The 26,506-nt window shown below is 39.7% G+C and overlaps 1 protein-coding gene across 1 annotated transcript in view; it reads left to right on the top strand.

Annotated features, from left to right (window-relative positions):
- Positions 1–10,924: 10,924 nt before the first annotated feature.
- The window catches only part of LOC134571921 (major facilitator superfamily domain-containing protein 1-like), a 28,888-nt gene continuing 13,306 nt past the window's right edge, over positions 10,925–26,506 (top strand). The window contains exons 1-5 of the mRNA XM_063430610.1: positions 10,925–10,946; positions 11,589–11,689; positions 12,563–12,672; positions 13,174–13,229; positions 14,829–14,972. Coding sequence (XP_063286680.1) covers positions 10,925–10,946; positions 11,589–11,689; positions 12,563–12,672; positions 13,174–13,229; positions 14,829–14,972 — 433 coding nt within the window. The remainder of the gene's footprint in view (positions 10,947–11,588; positions 11,690–12,562; positions 12,673–13,173; positions 13,230–14,828; positions 14,973–26,506) is intronic.

Genomic DNA, 26,506 nt, shown 5'->3' with positions numbered 1-26,506 from the left:
ATGCTGCATCTATCACACACACAGTGATACATTATAACTACAGTAATGCTGTATCTATCACACACACAGTGATACATTATAACTATAGTAATGCTGTATCTATCACACACACAATGATACATTATAACTACAGTAATGCTGTATCTATCACACACACAGTGATACATTATAACTATAGTAATGCTGTATCTATCACACACACAGTGGTACATTATAACTACAGTAATGCTGTATCTATCACACACACAATGATACATTATAACTATAGTAATGCTGTATCTATCTCACACACAGTGATACATTATAACTACAGTAATGCTGTATCTATCACACACAGTTATACATTATAACTATAGTAATGCTGTATCTATCACACACACAGTGATACATTATAACTACAGTAATGCTGTATCTATCACACACACAGTGATACATTATAACTACAGTAATGCTGTATCTATCACACACACACACACACACACACAGATAAATTATAACTACAGTAATGCTGTATCAATCACACACACAATGATACATGATAACTACAGTAATGCTGTATCTATCACACACACAATGATACATTATAACTACAGTAATGCTGTATCTATCACACACACAATGATACATTATAACTACAGTAATGCTGTATCTATCACACACACAGTGATACATTATAACTACAGTAATGCTGTATCTATCGCACACACAGTGATACATTATAACTATAGTAATGCTGCATCTATCACACACACACAGTGATACATTATAACTACATTAATGCTGTATCTATCACACACACACAGTGATACATTATAACTATAGTAATGCTGCATCTATCACAAACACAATGATACATTATAACTACAGTAATGCTGTATCTATCACACACACACAGTGATACATTATAACTAAAGTAATGCTGTATCTATCACACACAGTGATACATTATAACTACAGTAATGCTGTATCCATCACACACAGTGATACATTATAACTACAGTAATGCTGTATCTATCACACACACACAGTGATACATTATAACTACAGTAATGCTGTATCTATCACACACATAGTGATACATTATAACTACAGTAATGCTGTATCTATCACACACACAGTGATACATTATAACTACAGTAATGCTGTATCTATCACACACACAGTGATACATTATAACTACAGTAATGCTGTATCTACCACACACACAGTGATACATTATAACTACAATAATGCTGTTTCTATCACACACACAGTGATACATTATAACTACAGTAATGCTGTATCTATCACACACACAATGATACATTATAACTACAGTAATGCTGTATCTATCACACACACAATGATACATTATAACTACAGTAATGCTGCATCTATCACACACACACAGTGATACATTATAACTACAGTAATGCAGTATCTATCACACACACAATGATACATTATAACTACAGTAATGCTGTATCTATCACACACACAATGATACATTATAACTACAGTAATGCTGTATCTGTCACACACACAGTGATACATTATAACTACAGTAATGCTGCATCTATCACACACACACAGTGATACATTATAACTACAGTAATGCTATATCTATCACACACACAGTGAAACATTATAACTACAGTAATGCTGTATCTATCACACACACAGTGATACATTATAACTACAGTAATGCTGTATCTATCACACGCAATGATACATTATAACTATAGTAATGCTGTATCTATCACACACACAGTTATACATTATAACTACAGTAATGCTGTATCTATCACACACACACAGTGATACATTATAACTACAGTAATGCTGTATCTATCACACACAGTGATACATTATAACTACAGTAATGCTGTATCTATCACATACAGTGATACATTATAACTACAGTAATGCTGCATCTATCACACACACAGTGATACATTATAACTACAGTAATGCTGTATCTATCACACACACACAGTGATACATTATAACTACAGTAATGCTGCATCTATCACACACACAGTGATACATTATAACTACAGTAATGCTGTATCTATCACACACACAGTGATACATTATAACTATAGTAATGCTGTATCTATCACACACACAATGATACATAATAACTACAGTAATGCTGTATCTATCACACACACAATGATACATTCTAACTACTGTAATGTTGTATCTATCACACACACAATGATACATTATAACTACAGTAATGCTGTATCTATCACACACACAATGATACATTATAACTACAGTAATGCTGTATCTATCACACACACAATGATACATTATAACTACAGTAATGCTGTATCTATCACACACACAATGATACATTATAACTACAGTAATGCTGTATCTATCACACACACAATGATACATTATGACTACAGTAATGCTGCATCTATCACACACACAACGATACATTATAACTACAGTAATGCTGTATCTATCACACACACAATGATACATTATGACTACAGTAATGCTGTATCTATCACACACAGTGATACATTATAACTACAGTAATGCTGTATCTATCACACACACAGAGATAAATTATAACTACAGTAATGCTGTATCTATCACACACACAATGATACATTATAACTACAGTAATGCTGTATATATCACACACACAAACACACACACAACGATACATTATAACTACAGTAATGCTGTATCTATCACACACACAATGATACATTATAACTACAGTAATGCTGTATCTATCACACACACAATGATACATTATAACTACAGTAATGCTGTATCTATCACACACACAATGATACATTATAACTACAGTAATGCTGTATCTATCACACACACAATGATACATTATAACTACAGTAATGCTGTATCTATCACACACACAATGATACATTATAACTACAGTAATGCTGTATCTATCACACACACACAGTGATACAGTATAACTACAGTAATGCTGCATCTATCACACACACAATGATACATTATAACTACAGTAATGCTGTATCTATCACACACACAATGATACATTATAACTACAGTAATGCTGTATCTATCACACACAGTGATACATTATAACTACAGGAATGCTGTATCTATCACACACACAGAGATAAATTATAACTACAGTAATGCTGTATCTATCACACACACAATGATACATTATAACTACAGTAATGCTGTATATATCACACACACAAACACACACACAATGATACATTATAACTACAGTAATGCTGTATCTATCACACACACATTGATACATTATAACTACAGTAATGCTGTATCTATCACACACACAGTGATACATTATAACTACAGTAATGCTGTATCTATCACACACACACAGTGATACATTATAACTACAGTAATGCTGCATCTATCACACACACAATGATACATTATAACTACAGTAATGCTGTATATATCACACACACAAACACACACACAATGATACATTATAACTACAGTAATGCTGTATCTATCACACACACTATGATACATTATAACTACAGTAATGCTGTATCTATCACACACACATTGATACATTATAACTACAGTAATGCTGTATCTATCACACACACAGTGATACATTATAACTACAGTAATGCTGTATCTATCACACACACAGTGATACATTATAACTACAGTAATGCTGTATCTATCACACACACAGAGATAAATTATAACTACAGTAATGCTGTATCTATCACACACACAATGATACATTATAACTACAGTAATGCTGTATATATCACACACACAAACACACACACAATGATACATTATAACTACAGTAATGCTGTATATATCACACACACAAACACACACACAATGAATAATTATAACTATAGTAATGCTGCATCTATCACTCGCAATGATACATTATAACTACAATAATGCTGTATCTATCACACACACAGTGATACATTATAACTACAGTAATGCTGTATCTATCACACACACAATGATACATTATAGCTACAGTAATGCTGCATCTATCACACACAATGATACATTATAACTATAGTAATGCTGTATCTATCACACACACAATGATACATTATAACTACAGTAATGCTGTATCTATCACACACACACAGTGATACATTATAACTACAGTAATGCTGCATCTATCACACACACACACACAGTGATACATTATAACTACAGTAATGCTGTATCTATCACACACACAGTGATACATTATAACTACAGTAATGCTGTATCACACACACAACGATACAATATAACTACAGTAATGCTGTATCTATCACACACACACACAATGATACATTATAACTACAGTAATGCTGTATCTATCACACACACAGTGATACATTATAACTACAGTAATGCTGTATCTATCACACACACAGTGATACATTATAACTAAAGTAATGCTGTATCTATCACACACACAGTGATACATTATAACTATAGTAATGCTGTATCTATCACACACACAATGATACATTATAACTACAGTAATGCTGTATCTATCACACACACAGAGATAAATTATAACTACAGTAATGCTGTATCTATCACACACACAGTGATACATTATAACTACAGTAATGCTGTATCTATCACACACAGTGATACATTATAACTACAGTAATGCTGTATCACACACACAACGATACAATATAACTACAGTAATGCTGTATCTATCACACACACACACACAATGATACATTATAACTACAGTAATGCTGTATCTATCACACACACAGTGATACATTATAACTACAGTAATGCTGTATCTATCACACACACAATGATACATTATAACTACAGTAATGCTGTATCTATCACACACACAGTGATACATTATAACTACAGTAATGCGGTATCTATCACACACACAGTGATACATTATAACTATAGTAATGCTGTATCTATCACACACACAATGATACATTATAACTACAGTAATGCTGCATCTATCACACACACACAGTGATACATTATAACTACAGTAATGCTGTATCTATCACACACACACAGTGATACATTATAACTACAGTAATGCTGTATCTATCACACACACAGAGATAAATTATAACTACAGTAATGCTGTATCTATCACACACACAGTGATACATTATAACTACAGTAATGCTGTATCTATCACACACAGTGATACATTATAACTACAGTAATGCTGTATCTATCACACACAGTGATACATTATAACTATAGTAATGCTGTATCTATCACACACAGTGATACATTATAACTACAGTAATGCTGTATCTATCACACACACAGTGATACATTATAACTATAGTAATGCTGTATCTATCACACACAATGATACATTATAACTACAGTAATGCTGTATCTATCACACACACACAGTGATACATTATAACTACAGTAATGCTGTATCTATCACACACACACAGTGATACATTATAACTACAGAAATGCTGTATATATCACACACACACACACACACAATGATACATTATAACTACAGTAATGCTGTATCTATCACACACACACACACAGTGATACATTATAACTACAGTAATGCTGTATCTATCACACACAATGATACATTATAACTACAGTAATGCTGTATCTATCACACACACACACACAGTGATACATTATAACTACAGTAATGCTGTATCTATCACACACAATGATACATTATAACTATAGTAATGCTGTATCTATCACACTCCTTGTTACTTTGTATCTGTTTGTGCAGTATCATTGCTGTTTATCCTCCTGTATAAATGTGGTATTTTTATATTGATTAATTAAAGTGTTTATTAACTATTTAATAGCCTCCTTGGTGCCTGTGATCCAGCTACATACAGAGACTTTCTATTTGGGCTTTGTGTGACACATAGTGATTGAACTCATTACTGTGTCTGTGCAATACATTAGTGTAAGACTGTTATATGGCCGCTTAAGTGAAAATGACTGACTCGGTGATTGTTTTCCTAACATTCTATGACTGATTCAGTGATTGTATTCCTGGCACTGTGTGACTGACTCAATGATTGTATTCCTGGCACTGTGTGACTGACTCAGTGATTGTATCCCTGACACTGTGTGACTGACTCAATGATTGTATTCCTGGCACTGTGTGACTGATTCAGTGATTGTATTCCTGGCACTGTGTGACTGACTCAATGATTGTATTCCTGGTACTGTGTGGCTGACTCAATGATTGTATTCCTGGCACTGTGGGACTGACTCAATGATTGTATTCCTGGCACAGTGTGACTGACTTAATGATTGTATTCCTGGCACTGTGTGACTGACTCAATGATTGTATTCCTTGCACTGTGTGGCTGACTCAATGATTGTATTCCTGGCAATGTGTGACTGACTAAATGATTGTATTCCTGGCACTGTGCGACTGATCCAATGATTGTATTCCTGGCAATGTGTGACTGACTAAATGATTGTATTCCTGGCACTGTGTGACTGACTAAATGATTGTATTCCTGGCACTGTGTGAATGACTAAATGATTGTATTCCTGGCACTGTGTGACTGACTAAATGATTGTATTCCTGGCACTGTGTGACTGACTAAATGATTGTATTCCTGGCACTGTGTGAATGACTAAATGATTGTATTCCTGGCACTGTCTGACTGACTAAATTATTGTATTCCTGGAACTGTGTGACTGACTAAATGATTGTATTCCTGGCACTGTGTGGCTGGCTAAATGATTGTATTCTTGGCACTGTGTGACTGACTCAATGATTGTATTCCTGGCATTGTGTGACTCACTCAATGATTGTATTCCTGGCACTGTGTGACTGACTCAGTGATTGTATCCCTGACACTGTGTGACTGACTCAATGATTGTATTCCTGGCACTGTGTGACTGATTCAGTGATTGTATTCCTGGCACTGTGTGACTGACTCAATGATTGTATTCCTGGCACTGTGTGGCTGACTCAATGATTGTATTCCTGGCACTGTGGGACTGACTCAATGATTGTATTCCTGGCACAGTGTGACTGACTTAATGATTGTATTCCTGGCACTGTGTGACTGACTCAATGATTGTATTCCTTGCACTGTGTGGCTGACTCAATGATTGTATTCCTGGCACTGTGTGACTGACTAAATGATTGTATTCCTGGCACTGTGCGACTGATCCAATGATTGTATTCCTGGCAATGTGTGACTGACTAAATGATTGTATTCCTGGCACTGTGTGACTGACTAAATGATTGTATTCCTGGCACTGTGTGAATGACTAAATGATTGTATTCCTGGCACTGTGTGACTGACTAAATGATTGTATTCCTGGAACTGTGTGACTGACTAAATTATTGTATTCCTGGCACTGTGTGGCTGGCTAAATGATTGTATTCTTGGCACTGTGTGACTGACTCAATGATTGTATTCCTGGCACTGTGTGACTGAGTCAATGATTGTATTCCTGGCACTGTGTGACTGACTCAAAGATTATATTCCTGGCACTGTGTGACTGACTCAATGATTGTATTCCTGGCACTGAGTGACTGACTCAATGATTGTATTCCTGGAACGGTGTGACTGACTAAATGATTGTATTCCTGGCACTGTGTGGCTGACTAAATGATTGTATTCCTGGCACTGTGTGACTGACTAAATGATTGTATTCCTGGCACTGTGCGACTGACTCAATGATTGTATTCCTGGCACTGAGTGACTGACTCAATGATTGTATTCCTGGAACTGTGTGACTGACTAAATGATTGTATTCCTGGCACTGTGTGGCTGACTAAATGATTGTATTCCTGGCACTGTGTGACTGACTCGATGATTGTATTCCTGGCACTGAGTGACTGACTCAATGATTGTATTCCTGGCACTGTGTGACTGACTAAATTATTGTATTCCTGGAACTGTGTGACTGACTAAATGATTGTATTCCTGGCACTGTGTGGCTGAATAAATGATTGTATTCCTGGCACTGTGTGGCTGACTAAATGATTGTATTCCTGGCACTGTGTGGCTGACTAAATGATTGTATTCCTGGCACTGTGTGGCTGACTCAATGATTGTATTCCTGGCACTGTGTGGCTGACTAAATGATTGTATTCCTGGCACTGTGTGACTGACTCAATGATTGTATTCCTGGCACTGTGTGACTGACTCAATGATTGTATTCCTGGCACTGTGTGACTGACTCAATGATTGTATTCCTGGCACTGTGTGGCTGACTAAATGATTGTATTCCTGGCACTGTGTGACTGACTCAATGATTGTATTCCTGGCACTGAGTGACTGACTCAATGATTGTATTCCTGGCACTGTGTGACTGACTAAATGATTGTATTCCTGGAACTGTGTGACTGACTAAATGATTGTATTCCTGGCACTGTGTGGCTGAATAAATGATTGTATTCCTGGCACTGTGTGACTGACTAAATGATTGTATTCCTGGCACTGTGTGGCTGACTAAATGATTGTATTCCTCACACTGTGTGACTGACTCAATGATTGTATTCCTGGCACTGTGTGACTGACTCAATGATTGTATTCCTGGCACTGTGTGGCTGACTAAATGATTGTATTCCTGGCACTGTGTGACTGACTCAATGATTGTATTCCTGGCACTGTGTGACGGACTCAATGATTGTATTCCTGGCACTGTGTGACTGACTCAATGATTGTATTCCTGGCACTGAGTGACTGACTCAATGATTGTATTCCTGGCACTGTGTGGCTGACTAAATGATTGTATTCCTGGCACTGTGTGACTGACTCAATGATTGTATTCCTGGCGCTGTGTGACTGACTAAATGATTGTATTCCTGGAACTGTGTGACTGACTAAATGATTGTATTCCTGGCACTGTGTGGCTGACTAAATGATTGTATTCCTGGCACTGTGTGACTGACTAAATTATTGTATTCATGGCACTGTGTGGCTGACTAAATGATTGTATTCCTGGCACTGTGTGACTGACTCAATGATTGTATTCCTGGCACTGTGTGACTGACTCAATGATTGTATTCCTGGCACTGTGTGGCTGACTAAATGATTGTATTCCTGGCACTGTGTGACTGACTCAATGATTGTATTCCTGGCACTGTGTGACGGACTCAATGATTGTATTCCTGGCACTGTGTGACTGACTCAATGATTGTATTCCTGGCACTGAGTGACTGACTCAATGATTGTATTCCTGGCACTGTGTGGCTGACTAAATGATTGTATTCCTGGCACTGTGTGACTGACTCAATGATTGTATTCCTGGCGCTGTGTGACTGACTAAATGATTGTATTCCTGGAACTGTGTGACTGACTAAATGATTGTATTCCTGGCACTGTGTGGCTGACTAAATGATTGTATTCATGGCACTGTGTGACTTACTAAATGATTGTATTCCTGGCACTGTGTGACGGACTCAATGATTGTATTCCTGGCACTGTGTGACTGACTCAATGATTGTATTCCTGGCACTGAGTGACTGACTCAATGATTGTATTCCTGGCACTGTGTGGCTGACTCAATGATTGTATTCCTGGCACTGTGTGACTGACTCAATGATTGTATTCCTGGCACTGTGTGACTGACTAAATGATTGTATTCCTGGAACTGTGTGGCTGACTAAATGATTGTATTCCTGGCACTGTGTGGCTGACTAAATGATTGTATTCCTGGCACTGTGTGGTTGACTAAATGATTGTATTCCTGGCACTGTGTGACTGACTCAATGATTGTATTCCTGGCACTGTGTGACTGACTCAAAGATTGTATTCCTGGCACTGTGTGACTGACTCAATGATTGTATTCCTGGCACTGTGTGGTTGACTAAATGATTGTATTCCTGGCACTGAGTGACTGACTCAATGATTGTATTCCTGGCACTGTGTGACTGACTCAAAGATTGTATTCCTGGCACTGTGTGACTGACTCAATGATTGTATTCCTGGCACTGAGTGACTGACTCAATGATTGTATTCCTGGAACTGTGTGACTGACTAAATGATTGTATTCCTGGCACTGTGTGGCTGACTAAATTATTGTATTCCTGGCACTGTGTGACTGACTCGATGATTGTATTCCTGGCACTGAGTGACTGACTCAATGATTGTATTCCTGGCACTGTATGACTGACTAAATGATTGTATTCCTGGAACTGTGTGACTGACTAAATGATTGTATTCCTGGCACTGTGTGGCTGACTAAATGATTGTATTCCTGGCACTGTGTGACTGACTAAATGATTGTATTCCTGGCACTGTGTGGCTGACTAAATTATTGTATTCCTGGCACTGTGTGACTGACTCAATGATTGTATTTCTGGCACTGTGTGACTGACTCAATGATTGTATTCCTGGCACTGTGTGACTGACTCAAAGATTATATTCCTGGCACTGTGTGACTGACTCAATGATTGTATTCCTGGCACTGAGTGACTGACTCAATGATTGTATTCCTGGAACTGTGTGACTGACTAAATGATTGTATTCCTGGCACTGTGTGGCTGACTAAATGATTGTATTCCTGGCACTGTGTGACTGACTAAATGATTGTATTCCTGGCACTGTGTGGCTGACTAAATGATTGTATTCTTGGCACTGTGTGTCTGACTAAATTATTGTATTCCTGGCACTGTGTGGCTGACTAAATTATTGTATTCCTGGCACTGTGTGGCTGACTAAATGATTGTATTCCTGGCACTGTGTGACTGACTCAGTGATTGTATTCCTGGCACTGTTTGACTGACTCAGTGATTGTATTCCTGGCACTGTGTGACTGACTCAGTGATTGTATTCCTGGCACTGTGTGACTGACTCAATGATTGTATTCCTGGTACTTTTACTGACTCAATAGCTGTATTCCTAGAACTGACAATTAAATCATTGGGTGTTCAGGAAATTAATTTAATGCTCATAACATAATTTGTGTATCTTTGCAGACACAAATACACAGAAAAGGAGCAATGGCAGTCACAGCTGAAAAGGGTAGATGTATTTTTGTATTTCATTCTTTTTTGTGCTTTTCTTGTTTGCCCTTTTTATTTATGTTTAATTTTTTTCTATTATCATGTGGTATAAACCGTCATGGGGCTGAATAGAGTGCGGGGGGCATAACGGCTGAGGTGGGTGCAGGAAGAGATAGGTGCTGTGGTAGGTGTAAATGGGGCCTAGGGGCTGTTGAAAATAGTTAGAAGAAGCATATTTGCCGAGTTTCTCCCAGGTTGCTTTTTTATCTTCTTAGTGATGTCACTTCCCATCCCCGGACTCCACTTCTCCATCTCTCACCGAGCTCAGCACAGGGAGATCATAAAGGAGACCTGGCACAGAGAGAGCAGGAGGGGGTGGGCAGGTCTCACTCAGAAAGGGGGGGTCACTTATAGTGCGATAGGTTGCAAGGGCCCAAAACAATGGCTGGAATGTGCGTGGTATTTGCCTTTCTGACTAGGATCTCTGGTCTTCTCAGCCAGAGTGTTGCAGTCCAGCCAGTCTCCTGCCCTTGGTCCATAACCGATGGTCAGTCCGCCCCTACGTAGAGCTACGTCATTTTGCTTCCTACCCAGCAAAACGACAAATAAATAAATGTTCGACCATGCATGTGTTAACGTATGTTTCTTCTTCTTTCTTCAGCATATTATCGTTTTTTGGTTCTTTTCTTCAACTGCCTGCTCACGTTTGGCTCTTTTTTCTGTTTTGATATCCCGAGTGTGCTTCGGGATCAGTTTCAGGGAGTGAGTATGCAGAGTTTGACTCTCAGCAAGACAGCACTAACTGCTTAAAATTGTGGAGACAAAATAATTGTTTTGCATTTCCTTATTATAAATCTTCGATTGTGGAAGCTACCCAGGAGACGAATGGATTCCCTGTCTGGAAGCACTCCCGAATGGGGAGCGGGCACAATGCACGAAAAGACAAGGAAACACATGTAATAGAAAGAGGAGATCCACAAACAGGCAGCGGTTCTGCCACAGATATGTTTATACAATAGTGAACACTCGTGAAATATGGATTGAGAATAGATAATGTCTATTGTGTATGATAGGAACAGGCTATAGACTAACTGTCCAAGGACCTTTCATCAAAAATTTAATTGTTAGGAGTTTAAATTGAATTTCAGATTTTAAACCAAAATAACCAATTTGGAAAATATTTTCCAGGTCAATTATGTCTTCAGCGTGTACTAATATTTTCTAATATAATATGTCTGACAACCTATTGTGCCCTTAACATTGACATTTTATGGTCATTTTACCCTGGGATTTGAAATTAACTTTGAATTCTGAACAATTCACACTTTTTTTTCCAATCTTGAACACACTGCCTGCTCCTTCTCACTAACGTTTTAGTTTGCACCTGACAGCAGGTGTCCCCCACCTACACTTTACTTTTCCCAATTATTTCTAAAGCTTTTTTTATGGCAGTCATCTAACTGGTAACATCTATTCCCGGTGTTTTTGATTATAGAAAGGAAGAGGTTTGACTGATTTTAAGGAAGGACAAAGCAATCCTAACATAGACCAGCAAAAATGTTAGCGTGTTCTTTAATATGTGTTTAGTTTTGTCAATGAAGACTGATTTGCCTTTGATGTTTATTATATCTACAGAGCTTGACCTGTCAAAACAGGCCTTCCACTAACCACAGTGGGGGCTGCGTGGAGGGTCTCGGGATGAGCCCTGAAGAGTATAATTTACTCTATGCCATCTACGTGTGGACGTAAGTATTGACAAAGATATCGAGCAATTCACGACTCATGGTTGAACTAAATTCAACTAGTGGGAACTACAACCTTCCCCAAAACAACTATAGCTTTAGTTTTACTCCGTCTGGTCTAAAATTTTAAATTCACTTCGAATTTCCAGCAATACAATTTTAGGTAAAAAGCTTGCAGTTTCTACCATCACTTGTTAGAAGAGTTTTTTTGTAAGGGTGGAATTGTACATTACTTTTTTCATTCCCTCATTTGCATTTTTATTATTGAGGTGGTGCTTTTCAACATACTTTGAGAGAAATCTCAACGAATCCTTCCTGGTAAAATATTTTATAAATAAATAAATATTTGCGTTTCATGCATTTGTTTCGCTTTAACAGAACGTTTCCTGTTTGTGGTTGAAGGAGGTTAATGTGAGTTGTAGCCCAAGGATAACGATGCATTTACTTGTCTACTTTGTTGAAATTAATTATGGCTAGATTACTGTTTTTAATTTCTTTCAACAGCAATGCCCTAGTGGTGATAGTTGCTGGCTTCCTCGTCGATAAATTCGGAAACCGATGTAAGTTAATTGAATAATTTTGTATTTATTTATTCTGAAACCTTCATTCCTTTAACATTCATAAAAATGTGTCCACACCACTCATTGTGAACATTTGGTACCTCGCTCAGTATAGTGTAATGTCCACTGATAGTCTGTAGATTCCAACCATTTAACCCACATTCAAATTTTATCAATAAGAGTCTCTGTAACGGACCGTTTCACTTACAAGAGGATAAAACCCAGTTTAGGCGATAATCCCCTTTCCAGATGCACAGGCAGCTACTGCAAACACCATTCTCCCGACTGGAACCACACGAACACTGGAACAGCTGAACAAGAAAAGCAGACATCGGCTTACACTCTTGGCAGTCAGCATACAATCCCATTCCCCCAAAGACCGAGACGACACATCGCTTTGAGGGTTAAGCAAGACTCCGGACTGGGACACCCAGTCTAGCTTTTATTACAACCAAGTACATACAGGACACTCCCAGGGGGAGGATGAATTTAACCAATCACATGGATGTACCTCCCACACATTTCCTCCCCTTAGATTAGCACTTAACATAATTATACCGTACACCCTTTTCCCCAATTCCTGGATGTACCCCAAATACATATGCTACACCTCCAAAACAGGTATCCCCTGATAGCCCTTATTCAGGGGGACAACATATCCAAGAATCAGGTCATTCGGATGAATGGTTCGGGAGATATGAGGTTCCAAAGATTTGACCGACCGCATGGGTAAAGTATCCGAAAACAGTTCCATGCATTTTGGCCCTGCGGTCGGTCACAAACAAGGGAATGAAAACAGACGAATTGCCTGTGTTATAGAGCCTGGAGAGGGTTTGAATGAATTCCCTTGTTTGTGTGGTTCTTTCTACCGAACGGCGGGTCATTCGGTAGTTTCCATACGAATTTCTGGAAGTATGGAGGTCTCAGCGGTGTTTGCCTAGTCAAGTGTCCGATTTTAGTTCCAGACACTCGACGGCAAAACACCGCTGTTCGGTAGTTTAAGATGGCCGCCGCCACGTGTTTGTTTCCCGAATGGCGGCCACCCAGAGGACAAAGAATACATTACATGGATTGCCAATTACCCGTTTGCAACATTGTTGCAAACTGTAATTGGAGGCACACTTATTCCTGGGTGGTCTGGTTGTTCGGTAGTTTCACTCAATATAATGAATGGAGTGATTCTACCGAACAATCAGGTGAATGCTGCATACATATCACCCAGGTTAAACTTAACACATGAATACATATACAATATTACAGGCAGTACACTAGAATAGGCTTCACAGTCTTAAAGGGACAGTAGTCCCAAAAGTCCCAATCTGTTCATAGATGATTTTAAAGGGCCAGTAGCAGCCATATACATTATTACATGCCCAAATATAGTTTTTAAAGTGCAACATGTCCAGGGGCCATAGTCAGCGGGCAGGAGGCTAGCAACCAGGCCTCTCCAGTTCACAGTGGCGAAGCTGGTTTCGCCACAGTCTCTTACTACAAGATACACATAGTACAAATGGAAGGAAACATAAGTGCCTAAAATATACTTTCAGCTATTGTATATTCTGTGTTTTTAATGCTATTTTTGTTTTTCTCTTTTTTTAGTTGGACTGTTCCTTTTTTCACTTTTGACTGTTCTGGGCTCGGCCATTTTTGCACTTGGATCCCACTACAAAGGAACGCCATACCTGCTACCTCTAATGCTAACGGGTCGGCTGTTGTTGGGTTCTGGAAATGGTTCACTGATAAGTAGGTCATCTGACTTGGGCAAAAATAATGGGGGTTTAGTTACAGTATATGATCATACATTGCATCAACCTGCCACAACATCAATGTACCCCATTCTGGGCAGGTCCTATTCTAGCAAGCCTGCTCTTATGAGATTGATCCACTTACATACAAGATCAAGACCAAAAACACAAGATCCAGCCCACGCACGCATTTAAAAAAAATTATATATTACATTTTGTAAGTAACAAAGAAATCGGTAGGAATCATAAATAAATGAGTACGAGAAATGTTAGTTAAGAAAATTAGGAAAATGGCTTTAAACCTGGAACAGAGGGGTCACCAATCCTTTTAGGAGATAAACAAAACAATATCACTATATTACTATAATGAAATTGTCCGGGAGCTCAACGGACCACATGGGAGAATAAAGGTAACAATAAAAATAAAAATATATCAATAAGAAATATAAGCATAAACATTAAAATAAATAATATAGAAGTGCAGGTCCAAATAAGGCCAAAGAGAAATTATATATATATCATAAATGTCACTTCCCTTGCTTGTGAAGACAGCACAGGGTAGTGGGACCCAAATGCCAACATAGTATACTTTCTTAAGAAAAATGCATAAGATCTTCAATGTGTGTAAAAAAACAACCAGCCAACCAGTACAGAGAAAACTGGTTGCTGATCTGCAACAAATTGTCTTTCTAGTGCCTAGAAATAGAAATAAAATAGCATAGTGCTCACTGTAGTAATCACAATAAATGTTAATGACAAAGATTAAAAACACTCACAAAAATAGTAAGATAAAAGACAAAATCGACCTTATCTGTCCTCCCCTGATTTCTCACCACCCCTCTTGACTCGTGTCTCTGACTGCCACGCTGCTATTTCCAACTGGATGGCTGCTCATTTCCTTTAACTGAACCTGTCCAAAACAGAACTTCTGGTCTTCCCTCCCTCAAGTGTTGCTACTCCCTTGTTTGTCAATGGCGCTGCCAACCGCGCTACCTCTAAGGCTCGCTGCCTAGATGTTCTATTTGACTCCGACCTCTCCTTAACCCCTCATGTCCAATCAATCACCAAATCCTGCCGCTTCCATCTCAAAAATATTATGCGCATCCGACCCTATTTAACGCCTGATACGGCAAAGGTGCTTGTCCATGCCGCTGTCCTTGATTAATCCGCTTCTCAGTGGTCTTACTTTTCCCAACTTGCCCCGTTACAGTCTATAATGAATGCGGTGGCGAGGCTCATCTTCCTGTCTGCCCACACCTCCCACGCCTCCCCCTTTGTCAGTCCCTACATTGACTTTCCGTAAGATATAGGACTCAATTTAAGATCCTGATAATTGCTTACAAATCTCTACACAATGCTGCTCCGACCTACTTATCCTCACTCATACACAAATATGTCCCATCTAGGCCCCTACACGCTGCCGGAGACCTACGTCTAACCTCTGTTTGTACTCCTACCTCTGATGTTCACCTTAAAGACTTCTCTAGAGCTGCACCGTTCCTAAGGAACGTCCTTCCCCTCTCTGTTAGACTTTCACCCAGTCTCCACTCCTTCTTTGAAAACTTACTTCTTTAGGAAAGCATGTCAATAAACCTGTGAACAGCCTTCCCTCCCCGCACCCTGATTCCTCCCCTGAAACTGTCATCAAAACAAAACACTAAGCCCTCAGTGAATACTATCCTAGCAGCCTACTTTTCTACCCTACGCTTACCTTTCTTGTCACATTACCCCACTCCCTCTAGCATGTAAGCTCATTGAGCAGGACCCTCAATCCCTCTGTTTCTGTGTGTCCAACTTGTCTGGTTTCAAATACGTGTCTGTTAGTCCACCCATTGTACAGCACTACGGAACTTGTTGGCGCTTTATAAATAATAATAATAATAAAAAGCCTATACTGTAACTTGCTGTGACGATCCTGGAGATGGACGAGAGATGTGAGAGTTGCGCGTGGTCCTGTGTCTCGGGTACCGGTGGAATCGCATGCATTCCACAGTGCGTTCCACCTCAGATGTATTCCTTCGAGGCATACGTGGTTAGTAGGGATCCTGCCCCACTTCCTCAGAGGATCCCCACGAAACATATAAGGCAGTAGACCTTTCTAATTTGAACACGATAGACTCTAGCCTGCTGTTTGCCGATCCCACATACATACCGGAGATCGAACTAGGAGCCTCGAGGGAATACATCTGAACGAGGCTTGCACACCGATTCCACCGCTACCCGAGACACAGGACCACCCGCAACTCCCACATCTCTCATCCTTCTCCAGGATCATCACAGCAAGTTACAGTATAGGCTTTTGAGCCAATTTTGGCTTTTATCTTACTATTTTTGTGAGTGTTTTTAATCTTAGTCATTAAATTTATTGTGATTACTACAGTGAGCACTATGCTATTTTATTTCTATTTCTAGGCACTGGGAAGACAATCTGCTGCAGTTCAGCAACCAGTTGTCTCTGTACTGGTTGGCTGGTATATTTTATATATAATGAAGATCTTATGCATTTTTCTTAAGAAAGTATACTATTTTGGCATTTGGGTCCCACTACCCTGTGTTGTCTTCACAAGCAGGGGAAGTGACACTTTTGCTATATATATATTAGAGATTTCTCTTTGAACTTCTTTGGACCTGGAATTCTATGTTATTTTTTTTATTTTTTTCTATATTTTTAATTTTCATTTTATGCTTATATTTTCCCATTTAAAGTTTTTTATTGGTTTTCGTCATGCAAATGTCATGAACATGAATATCCAACATAAAGCGTAAAACTGGTAGGGGGGGGGGGATAAGGGGTACAGAATAGAAGTGGAAAGGGGAGGGTAAGGGGTCCATATCAGACTTTTTACAACAAGATGTACAATTGCATTCGGTAAGATACATTGGTTGCCTCTTATTTTGTACCCGCACACAGTGGTGATCCCTCTACATCTCTTAATTTTGTTATGCTTATATTTTGTATTGATATACTGTATATTAATATTGATCTATTTTTATTTTTATTGTTACCTTTATTCTCTCATGAAGTCTATTTAGCTCCTGGACACGTTCATTATAGTAATATATTATGATATTGTTTTGTTTATTACATTTTGTAAGCTTTAAAGTTGGTGTTTAGTGACTGAGTGAGTGCGCTGGATGTTGTATTAAGTGGCCCCCAGCAGCACCCTTATAATGTAGCATGTTTAGGTGAGTGCAGCCCTCTTTATTTCATAGGTAAGTCACCTGGGCTGCAAGAGGTATGTTGCAGATGACCTTTATGAAAAAGTTTGTATTTGTCTTTTTCCTAGCCAATCCGTGTCAGCCTCACCTATGGGTTAAGCTCCCCCCTCTCAGTCTTTTTTCCTGTCCTCCAGCTGTTATGCAGCACAACAAATTTGTAATTCACAGTGCACCTGCTATTGGTTTTTCACTATGGCACCCGTGGGGAATTCAGCCTCCCTCCCCAGGAAAGAACCCAGATACAGCCCAAGCTGTTCAGGACTCTCGGGTTAGAATTACTATGTTAGTAAATAGTAATTTGAAGAATGTGGACCTTATCGATTATTTATGTGCTATTGTTTATTGCTATAGCTCTGTGTGAGGTGATAAGGAAACCTAGTGTACCTATTAGTTCCTGTGCTCCAATTTGGGTGTTCCCAGATGGCTGACGTGATCTGTTTTTACTTATAAGTGGCTTTTTTATTTTTCAGCCTTCTCCTGTGGCCCCCGAGGTCTCCTAACCTATTTCTTACGTTTTTTGAGCATTTTTCTGCACCAAAATTGCTGCCCTGCTACTCTTGCGATTGGCAAAATCCAAGATGACCAACCGGCTTCCTCCAGTTCATATCGTGCGTACGCAAACGGCCTTAAAGTGCTAGTTAGGTATTTAACCCCTTAAGGACGCATAACGGAAATATTCCGTCATGATTCCCTTTTATTCCAGAAGTTGTGTCCTTAAGGGGTTAAGGAAGTCCACAGGAATTCTCTTAAGGTGGAAATTCTGGTTTATTCGATTTCTTTTGTGATTCCTTCTGATCATAAGTGTTGGATTGAACTGTTTTTTTTTTTTCTTCATAAAGGTAGGATTTTTCTCTCAGTTTTTTTCTGTTTTTTTTTTTGTTTACATTTAGTAACTTCTTTTTGGTAATGGTAGTTGATGGAAATATTTCTTTGTAGTCCTTTTACCATGGCTTCCTCTTCCTTCGCCTCAAGGAGCTGATATAGAAGGGTAAGGTGAGCTTTTTCGTTGTCTTATGAAATAGTGCCTCATGACTACATCTATGTATAGGTGGCCCTTTTATTATATAAACGCTTGGTGATGCACATATGTATATATGTATTAATTGCAGCCATAGACAGCCTGAAAGAAAAAGTTCAACAGATAATAAAAAATCCAAGAAATGCCATGGCTGCCCACCTGCTGCTATTGAGGGGAAAACGTCTGCAGAGATTACTTTCACATTATATCAAGTAAAGGAGCCTCTACATCGGCTGCCTGAAACCACAAATCTTAACGTGGATGAGGTTATTTCTAAGGCTGTGGCTGCTGGTATTAAAGAGGCGACTTGGAAGAGTCAATCATCTAAAAAAAACAAAAGAGCAAGAGAAGACTCATCAAGTTCTATGTAAGATTTTCCGATTCCAGCTGAAGAGAGTATGGGTTATACATATAATCTAGACGGAAAATCCATTGATTCACTCATCTCTCTGATCAGAGACAAATCGAGAATTCCAGAGGATCGTGGAGAGGCTAAAGATTCTGAAATATACTTTAAAGACCTACACAGAAAAAGAACCATCTTACCTATACACTCCACCATGAAGGACCTTATTGAGTCAGAATGGAAAAACCTGCAAAACGCTTATCCACGAAAGGGATATTTAATAGATTGTTATCATTTCAAACTTGTGACACCAAGTCCTGGAACACGGTTCCTAAGGTAGATGCAGCTATTATCAAAGTGGAAAAGAGAACTGCATTGCCAATAGACAGCGCAGTGTCTTGAGAGACCCTATGAAAAAACGCTTGGGTTCTAAACTTATTTAAACTTCTGCATCGTTGTACAATGGGTAGACTAACAGACATATAATTGTAGCCAGATGAGTTGGAAGTAGAAGAACAGAGGGATTGATGGCCCTGCTCAATAAGCTTAAATGCTAAGGGGAGTGGATATAGTGACACAAAATGCAATGGTAGGGTAGAAACTAGGTTGCTAGAAAAGTATTCACTGAGGGCTTATTGGGTGATTTAAAAAAAAACATTCTGACAGTTGCAGAAGAACAAACAGGATGCCGGGAGGTAAAGCTGTTAACTGTTTATATAATATGCATTCCTGAAGAAGTGAGTTTTCAATGATTTTTTTAAGGAATGGAGATTGGGTGAAAATCTAATGGAGAAGGGAAGGGAGTTCCACAGGAATGGTGCAGCCATAGAGAAGTTTTGAAGGCGAGCATCACAGGTTGGATTACAGACAGAGGACTGAAGTAGGTAAATGCTGTGTTTAAATGTAGGCGGTGCCATGATGTCTAGTTGAGAGGAGAGGGTGGAGTTGAAGAGTAGAACCAATCTATTTGAACGAGAAGAGCTCTTTGGGTGGGGAGCAGATAACCTCTCTGAGACAAAGTTATGCCTACTTCCTTTTCCTGGAAACCTATTGTTTGGGAAACCCTTAGCAATGCTCAAGGCTGCAGAGGGGAAAAAAGGCTCTTCTACCTTAGTATAGAGGAAGCAAGCGATATTCAGCGGATGGGCAAGAGGCTACAGAGAAAAAAACTCCTTTCGGGACCCCTGAACATATAAACCTGGAAGATATTATACCAGAGTTCCATATTGGAAAGGACAACAGAGTCAATACTTCAAACCTCAAAGAGGAAGATCATTCTGAGGGTGGCAAGGAACAGATAGTCAAGGCTTTGCACAATATCATCAAATCTGGGCCTTGCAAATCACAAATAAGTGGGTTCTTTCAGTTATAGAAAGAGGATACTTTCTTGAATTCAAAGAAAATATTCTATCAATTATGGTGGAGTCTACAGTGTATCAAGAAAAAGAAAAACCTATGAAAGAATGCCAGGAGAAACTCCTTAAACAGGTTATTTGTCATGTTCATTCAAAATAAATATTTCAAGTAATTTCCAGGCTACTGGGAAAAGTTTCAGTAGCACTCTGAGGCCCACAGATTGTATGAGTCTTCTGGGAACACTGTCCTCAATATTTGGATTAGTGAGAAGGGTACACTGGAATCTCAGAACAACAGAGAGGAATTTTTTTTTAGATCAGTTAATTCAAGAAAACCAAGAATGGGATCGAAAAATTTGGATAACTGAGGAAGTAAGAATTTCTCTTCAATGGTGGATAAACGAGCAAACTATCATAAGAGACTTCCCACTAGAAGATCCAGAGTGGGAACTTCTGACCATGGACGCCAGTGGGAGATTTTGAGGAGTTCAATACAACCATTATCTAGCCCAGGAAATTTGGTCTATGAGATGTTGCAATTTCCATTCCAATATTCTGGAATTGAGGGTAGTATACAAAGCCCTACTAGCTTTTAAGTACCTCGTGCAAAACAGATGAGTGAAGGTACGAGTGAACAACATAAACGCCATGGCCTACATCAATCACCAAGGAGATACAAAAGGCAAGAAATGCATACAATTATATTCTGGGCACAATGGATTATGGAAGGACTGTCTGCTATTTACCTACCAGGACAACTAAACAATGTTGCAGATTATCTGAGCAGATATTATGTACATCCAGGTGAATGGAAGCAGAGTTTGGATACTTTCCCAAAAATATACGACTTATGGGGCGTATTGGATATAGATCTGATGGCAAGCCTCAGAAACAAACAACCCCCTTGTTCTTCTCCAGAAGATTCGACCCGACTGCAAAAGGTCAGGATGCCCTAACATAAAAATTTAATTTTCAGCTGGGCTATGTATTCTTTACTCTTTCACTAAGACAGAGAACACTCAAGAAGATCTGGAAAGAGAAGGTAGAGGTAGAAGCTATTTTTCTACATTGGCCAATGAGACCTTGGTTTCTGCAACTTCTGAGCCTATCAGAAGGAGAACAGTGGGATCTGCCAATAAAAAGGAATCTCTTGTCCCAGGGTCCAGTTCTACCCAGCCAAATTTCATTTCAAGACTTGGAGATAGAAAAGAATGTCCTAAAAGCTAAAGGCTTATTGGAACGTGTGGTGGATACAATTCTTTAAGCAAGAAATCCTTCTATGTCTAAAGTGTATTATAGGATTTGGAGATCATATGTTGAATGGGCATCTCACCTTGGGAAAAAAATATTCATGTTCCCTTAATCTTCCTGATTTGTTGAAATTTTTGCAAAACGGCTTGTATAAAGGTTTGAGCCTTAGCTCTCCGAAGGTACAATTGTCAGCAATGTCTGCTATTTCTAACTTTCAGTGTGCTTTAGACACTACTTTCAAGTGCTTTATCAAAGGAGTGATGAGAATTAGACCTCCCATTAAAAACTTCATTATTGCATAGGATCTGCCTACAGTGCTACTTAGTCTGACAGATACCTGTGGCGGATCGCCTGGCACTAGGGTCTCACCCTGGACCAACACCTGGATCCAGCTCCCTGTGGGAAAACCTCTCCTCCAAGAGAGTATAGCTGTATAGCAAGTGATTATAGCAACTATAGATTTCCCCCACAGACATTAGTCAAGACTGAGTGCTGGGGGTTTATTGGAGGAGACACACGGCCTTTTATTGAAAAGCCCCTGGAAGGGGTTTCCAATACAAGAATACAGGGAAATCCCTCCCATGATCCTTTGTGCCTGAGAGATAATTATCTGAGAAGAAAACATATAATTAAATTATCTCTCAGGTACAAAAACATAAAATTTATAAACATCTCAAAAGTACCCCCAAAATCCATAGAAACCCCAGAAAGTTACATTCCTGCATAGCCTTATCTAGGTGACCAACATATCCAAAAATCACCCAGATCGGTTCAGTGTTGTTTTTTTTTTTTTCATGGAAGTCAATTATTTGACCGACCGCACACATGGTCCTATGCCTAAAACAGTTTTCATGAAATCAGTGCTAAGAGTCGGTCTCTTTCGGGAGTATAAAAGTGCATAAAATACCAAACTGAATTCATATTTAACATGCTTGTTCACCGATTCCACCGATCAGTGTCCTAAGTTGTATAGTACCGAATGCAGGTAATGATAGAAGTCCAGCGGTGTTCGGGAGTTTCAGTGTCCGATTTCAGTTCCATGAACTCGACGACCAAACACCGCTGCCTGTGTTCATGTATAATCCCAAATCACATGAACAGAGCCTTTTAACCCCTTAAGGACCAAACTTCTGGAATAAAAGGGAATCATGACATGTCACACATGTCATGTGTCCTTAAGGGGTTAAAGTGTATTTTGCAGGGCCACTAGTCCTGGGGCAGGAGGCTGGCAAGTAGGCTCCTCCAGGAGTCCATGGCGAGGTTATGTTCGCCACAATACCCTTTTCGACCCTATGGATTCCTAATTTTCATGAGTGTTTTTCTTATTGCCATTACCTCAGCCAGTAGAGCTTCAGAGCTACAAGCTATTTAGAAACATGGATACATAGTATGTGACGGCAGATAAGAACCATTTGGCCCATCTAGTTTGCCCAATTTTCTAAATACGTTCATTAGTCCCTGGCCTTATCTTATAGTTAGGATAGCCTTATGCCTATCCCATGCATGCATAAACTCCTTTACTGTGTTAACCTCTACCACTTCAGCTGGAAGGCTATTCCATACATCCACTACCTTCTCAGTAAAGTAATACTTCCTGATATTATTTTTAAACCTTTGCCCCTCTAATTTAAGACTTTGTCCTCTTGTTGTGGTAGTTTTTATTCTTTTAAATATATTCTCTGCCTTTACTGTGTTGATTCCCTTTATGTATTTAAATGTTTCTACCATATCCCCCCTGTCTTGTCTTTCTTCCAAGCTATACATGTTAAGATCCTTTAACCCTTTAAGTTTTATCCTGCAATCCATGAACCAGTTTAGTAGCCCTTCTCTTAACTCTCTCTAAAGTATCAATATCCTTTTGGAGATACGGTCTCCAGTACTGCGTACAATACTCCAAGTGAGGTCTCACCAGTGTTCTGTACAATGGCATGAGTACTTCCCTCTTTCTACTGCTAATACCTCTCCCTATACAACCAAGCATTCTGCTAGCATTTACTGCTGCTCTAGTACATTGTCTGTCTACCTTTAAGTCATCAGAAATATTCATCCCTAAATCCCTTTACTCAGATGTTGAGGTTAGGACTCTATCAAATATTCTGTACTCTGCCCTTGGGTTTTTACGCCCAAGATGCATTATCTTGCACTTATCCACATTAAATGTCAGTTGCCACAACTCTGACCATTATTCTAGTTCACCTAAATCATTTGCCATTTGGCTTATCCTTCCTGCAACATCAACCCTGTTACATATCTTAGTATCATAAGGCAAAAAGGCATACCTTACCACCAAGACCTTCTGCTATATCAGTAATAAAAATATTAAAGAGAATGGGTCCAAGTACACATCCCTGAGGTACCCCACTGGTGACAAGCCCATGTTTCAAATATACTCCATTGACTACAGCCCTCTGTTGCCTGCCACTCAGCCACTGCCTTACCCATTCAACAATATTGGAATCCAAACTTAAAGATTGCAGTTTATTGATAAGCCTTCTATGTGCAACAGTGTCAAAAGCCTTACTGAAATCTAGGTAAGCAATGTCTACTGCCCCACCCTGATCTATTATTTTAGTTACCCAATCAAAAAAATCAATAAAATGAGTTTGGCATGATCTCCCTGAAGTAAACCCATGTTGTCTCTGATCTTGAAATGCATGTGATTTTAGATTTTAAACAATCATATCCTTTAACATGGTTTCCATTACTTTCCCCACTACTGAAGTAAGGCTTACTGGCGTATAGTTGCCTGACTCCTCCCTACTACCTTTCTTGTAAATGGGCACAACATTCGCTAACTTCCAATCTTCTGTTACTACTCCTGTTAACAATGATTGGTTAAATAAATCTGTTAAAGGTTTTGCTAGTACACCACTAAGCTCTATTAATAACTGTGGGCATAATCCATCAGGTCCCATTGACTTATTTGTCTTTATTTTGACAGTTGAAATAGAACCTCTTCCTCTGTAAACTCACATGTAACAAATGACTAATTTGTCCATTTTCCTAAATGAGGGCCCTTTCCTTCATTTTCATCTGTAAATACTGAACAAAATTATTCATCGTTGCAGTCAGCTAGACCTTGACTGCTGACTACCCCGGGAATACCCCCACCCGTTGCCCAATAACACACATCAGATCTTGTTATGTTGGGTAAGGGCAAAGGCCACAACTTTCTTGATAATTCATGCCAGCAAGTAATCACCACTGTCGGCTGTTGGGGTGGTTCACCAACAGACAGGTCTATCCCATTTAACTATCCGGAGTCCGGAGTAGCCTGCCTCCGCTATCAGCTACCGGCAGGCTGTGACTCCCCAAGCCTCCTCTGTACCTTCTTCCGCTTATGACTGCGCTGGCCAGGACTCCCGCCACCGCGATGATGACGTTAGTTGTTGCCCCTTGTCATCATCGTGCCCCCCGCAGACAACGCAGGCTCGATCCCATTCTGAAGGCCAGAGTTAAAAATATCCAACCCGATGAATTTAAGTGGACCCCGTCCTTCCTCATCAAATTTAGGTTGTCTCCCTCCAACTCCACTTGCCTGACCACGACGCCACCCAGCCGCCGCACAAACTTTACCACTGCTATCTTCAGCTTGCGTCGGCTCTTCTCCAACCCTCCCCAAATCATACCCGCCAGCATGGACAACCAACACCACAGGCCCCGAGACAAACCTACGCAGCGCTACGCACTCCGGGTATACCTGTTGCCAAAGGAGACCCCTAACTCCCTTCCATCTAACCCGTGCTAGCTCAAATGCAAACCCCAAGTTCCGTCCATAGGTGCGGTCTTCTGCTTGTCGAGCAGTCCAGTATACGAAGGAGTGCCCAAAAATCCAGACATAGTGGGGCCTCGCACCTACAACGAGAAGAACATTACAACATTTGAGGTCTAACGTACGACTTTAAGCTCCCCGACTCTCATCTACCAATGCACTTAATGTCCGCTGCCGAGTAGCCCAACAAACTCGCCTGAGTAGCGGCCCCAATTCGAAAGGATTGTGCATCCACCCCGCAGGCCGCCAACGCCCTACGGAGCATAGCAGTGAATTGGTACCGTCTGCATGCTCCAGCAGAGGGCACCCCCTTTCGAACCACACCCTTAAGAACCCGAGGAATGGTCCCAACAGGACAGACCTCTCCCCACGTCGCCCCAATACGTACCCAAGCACCGCGGGTCGCCTGGTCCGTCTTGAACCACTGCACGAAAATATTGACAGATAACTCCAACCACCTAACCTCCGAAAGAGACAATGGCGAAGCTGCCTGCCGGTTGGGCGCCACTAACTCGCCAATGCGGAAAGCTCCAAAAAACAGAACGAGAAGACTATGGTCCCATTTTGTCAT

The sequence above is a fragment of the Pelobates fuscus genome, chromosome 8 (genome assembly GCF_036172605.1).
Source record: "Pelobates fuscus isolate aPelFus1 chromosome 8, aPelFus1.pri, whole genome shotgun sequence".
NCBI lineage: Eukaryota > Metazoa > Chordata > Amphibia > Anura > Pelobatidae > Pelobates > Pelobates fuscus.
The sequence above is the reverse complement of the archived record's forward strand: the minus strand, read 5'-3'. Positions and strand labels throughout refer to the sequence as shown.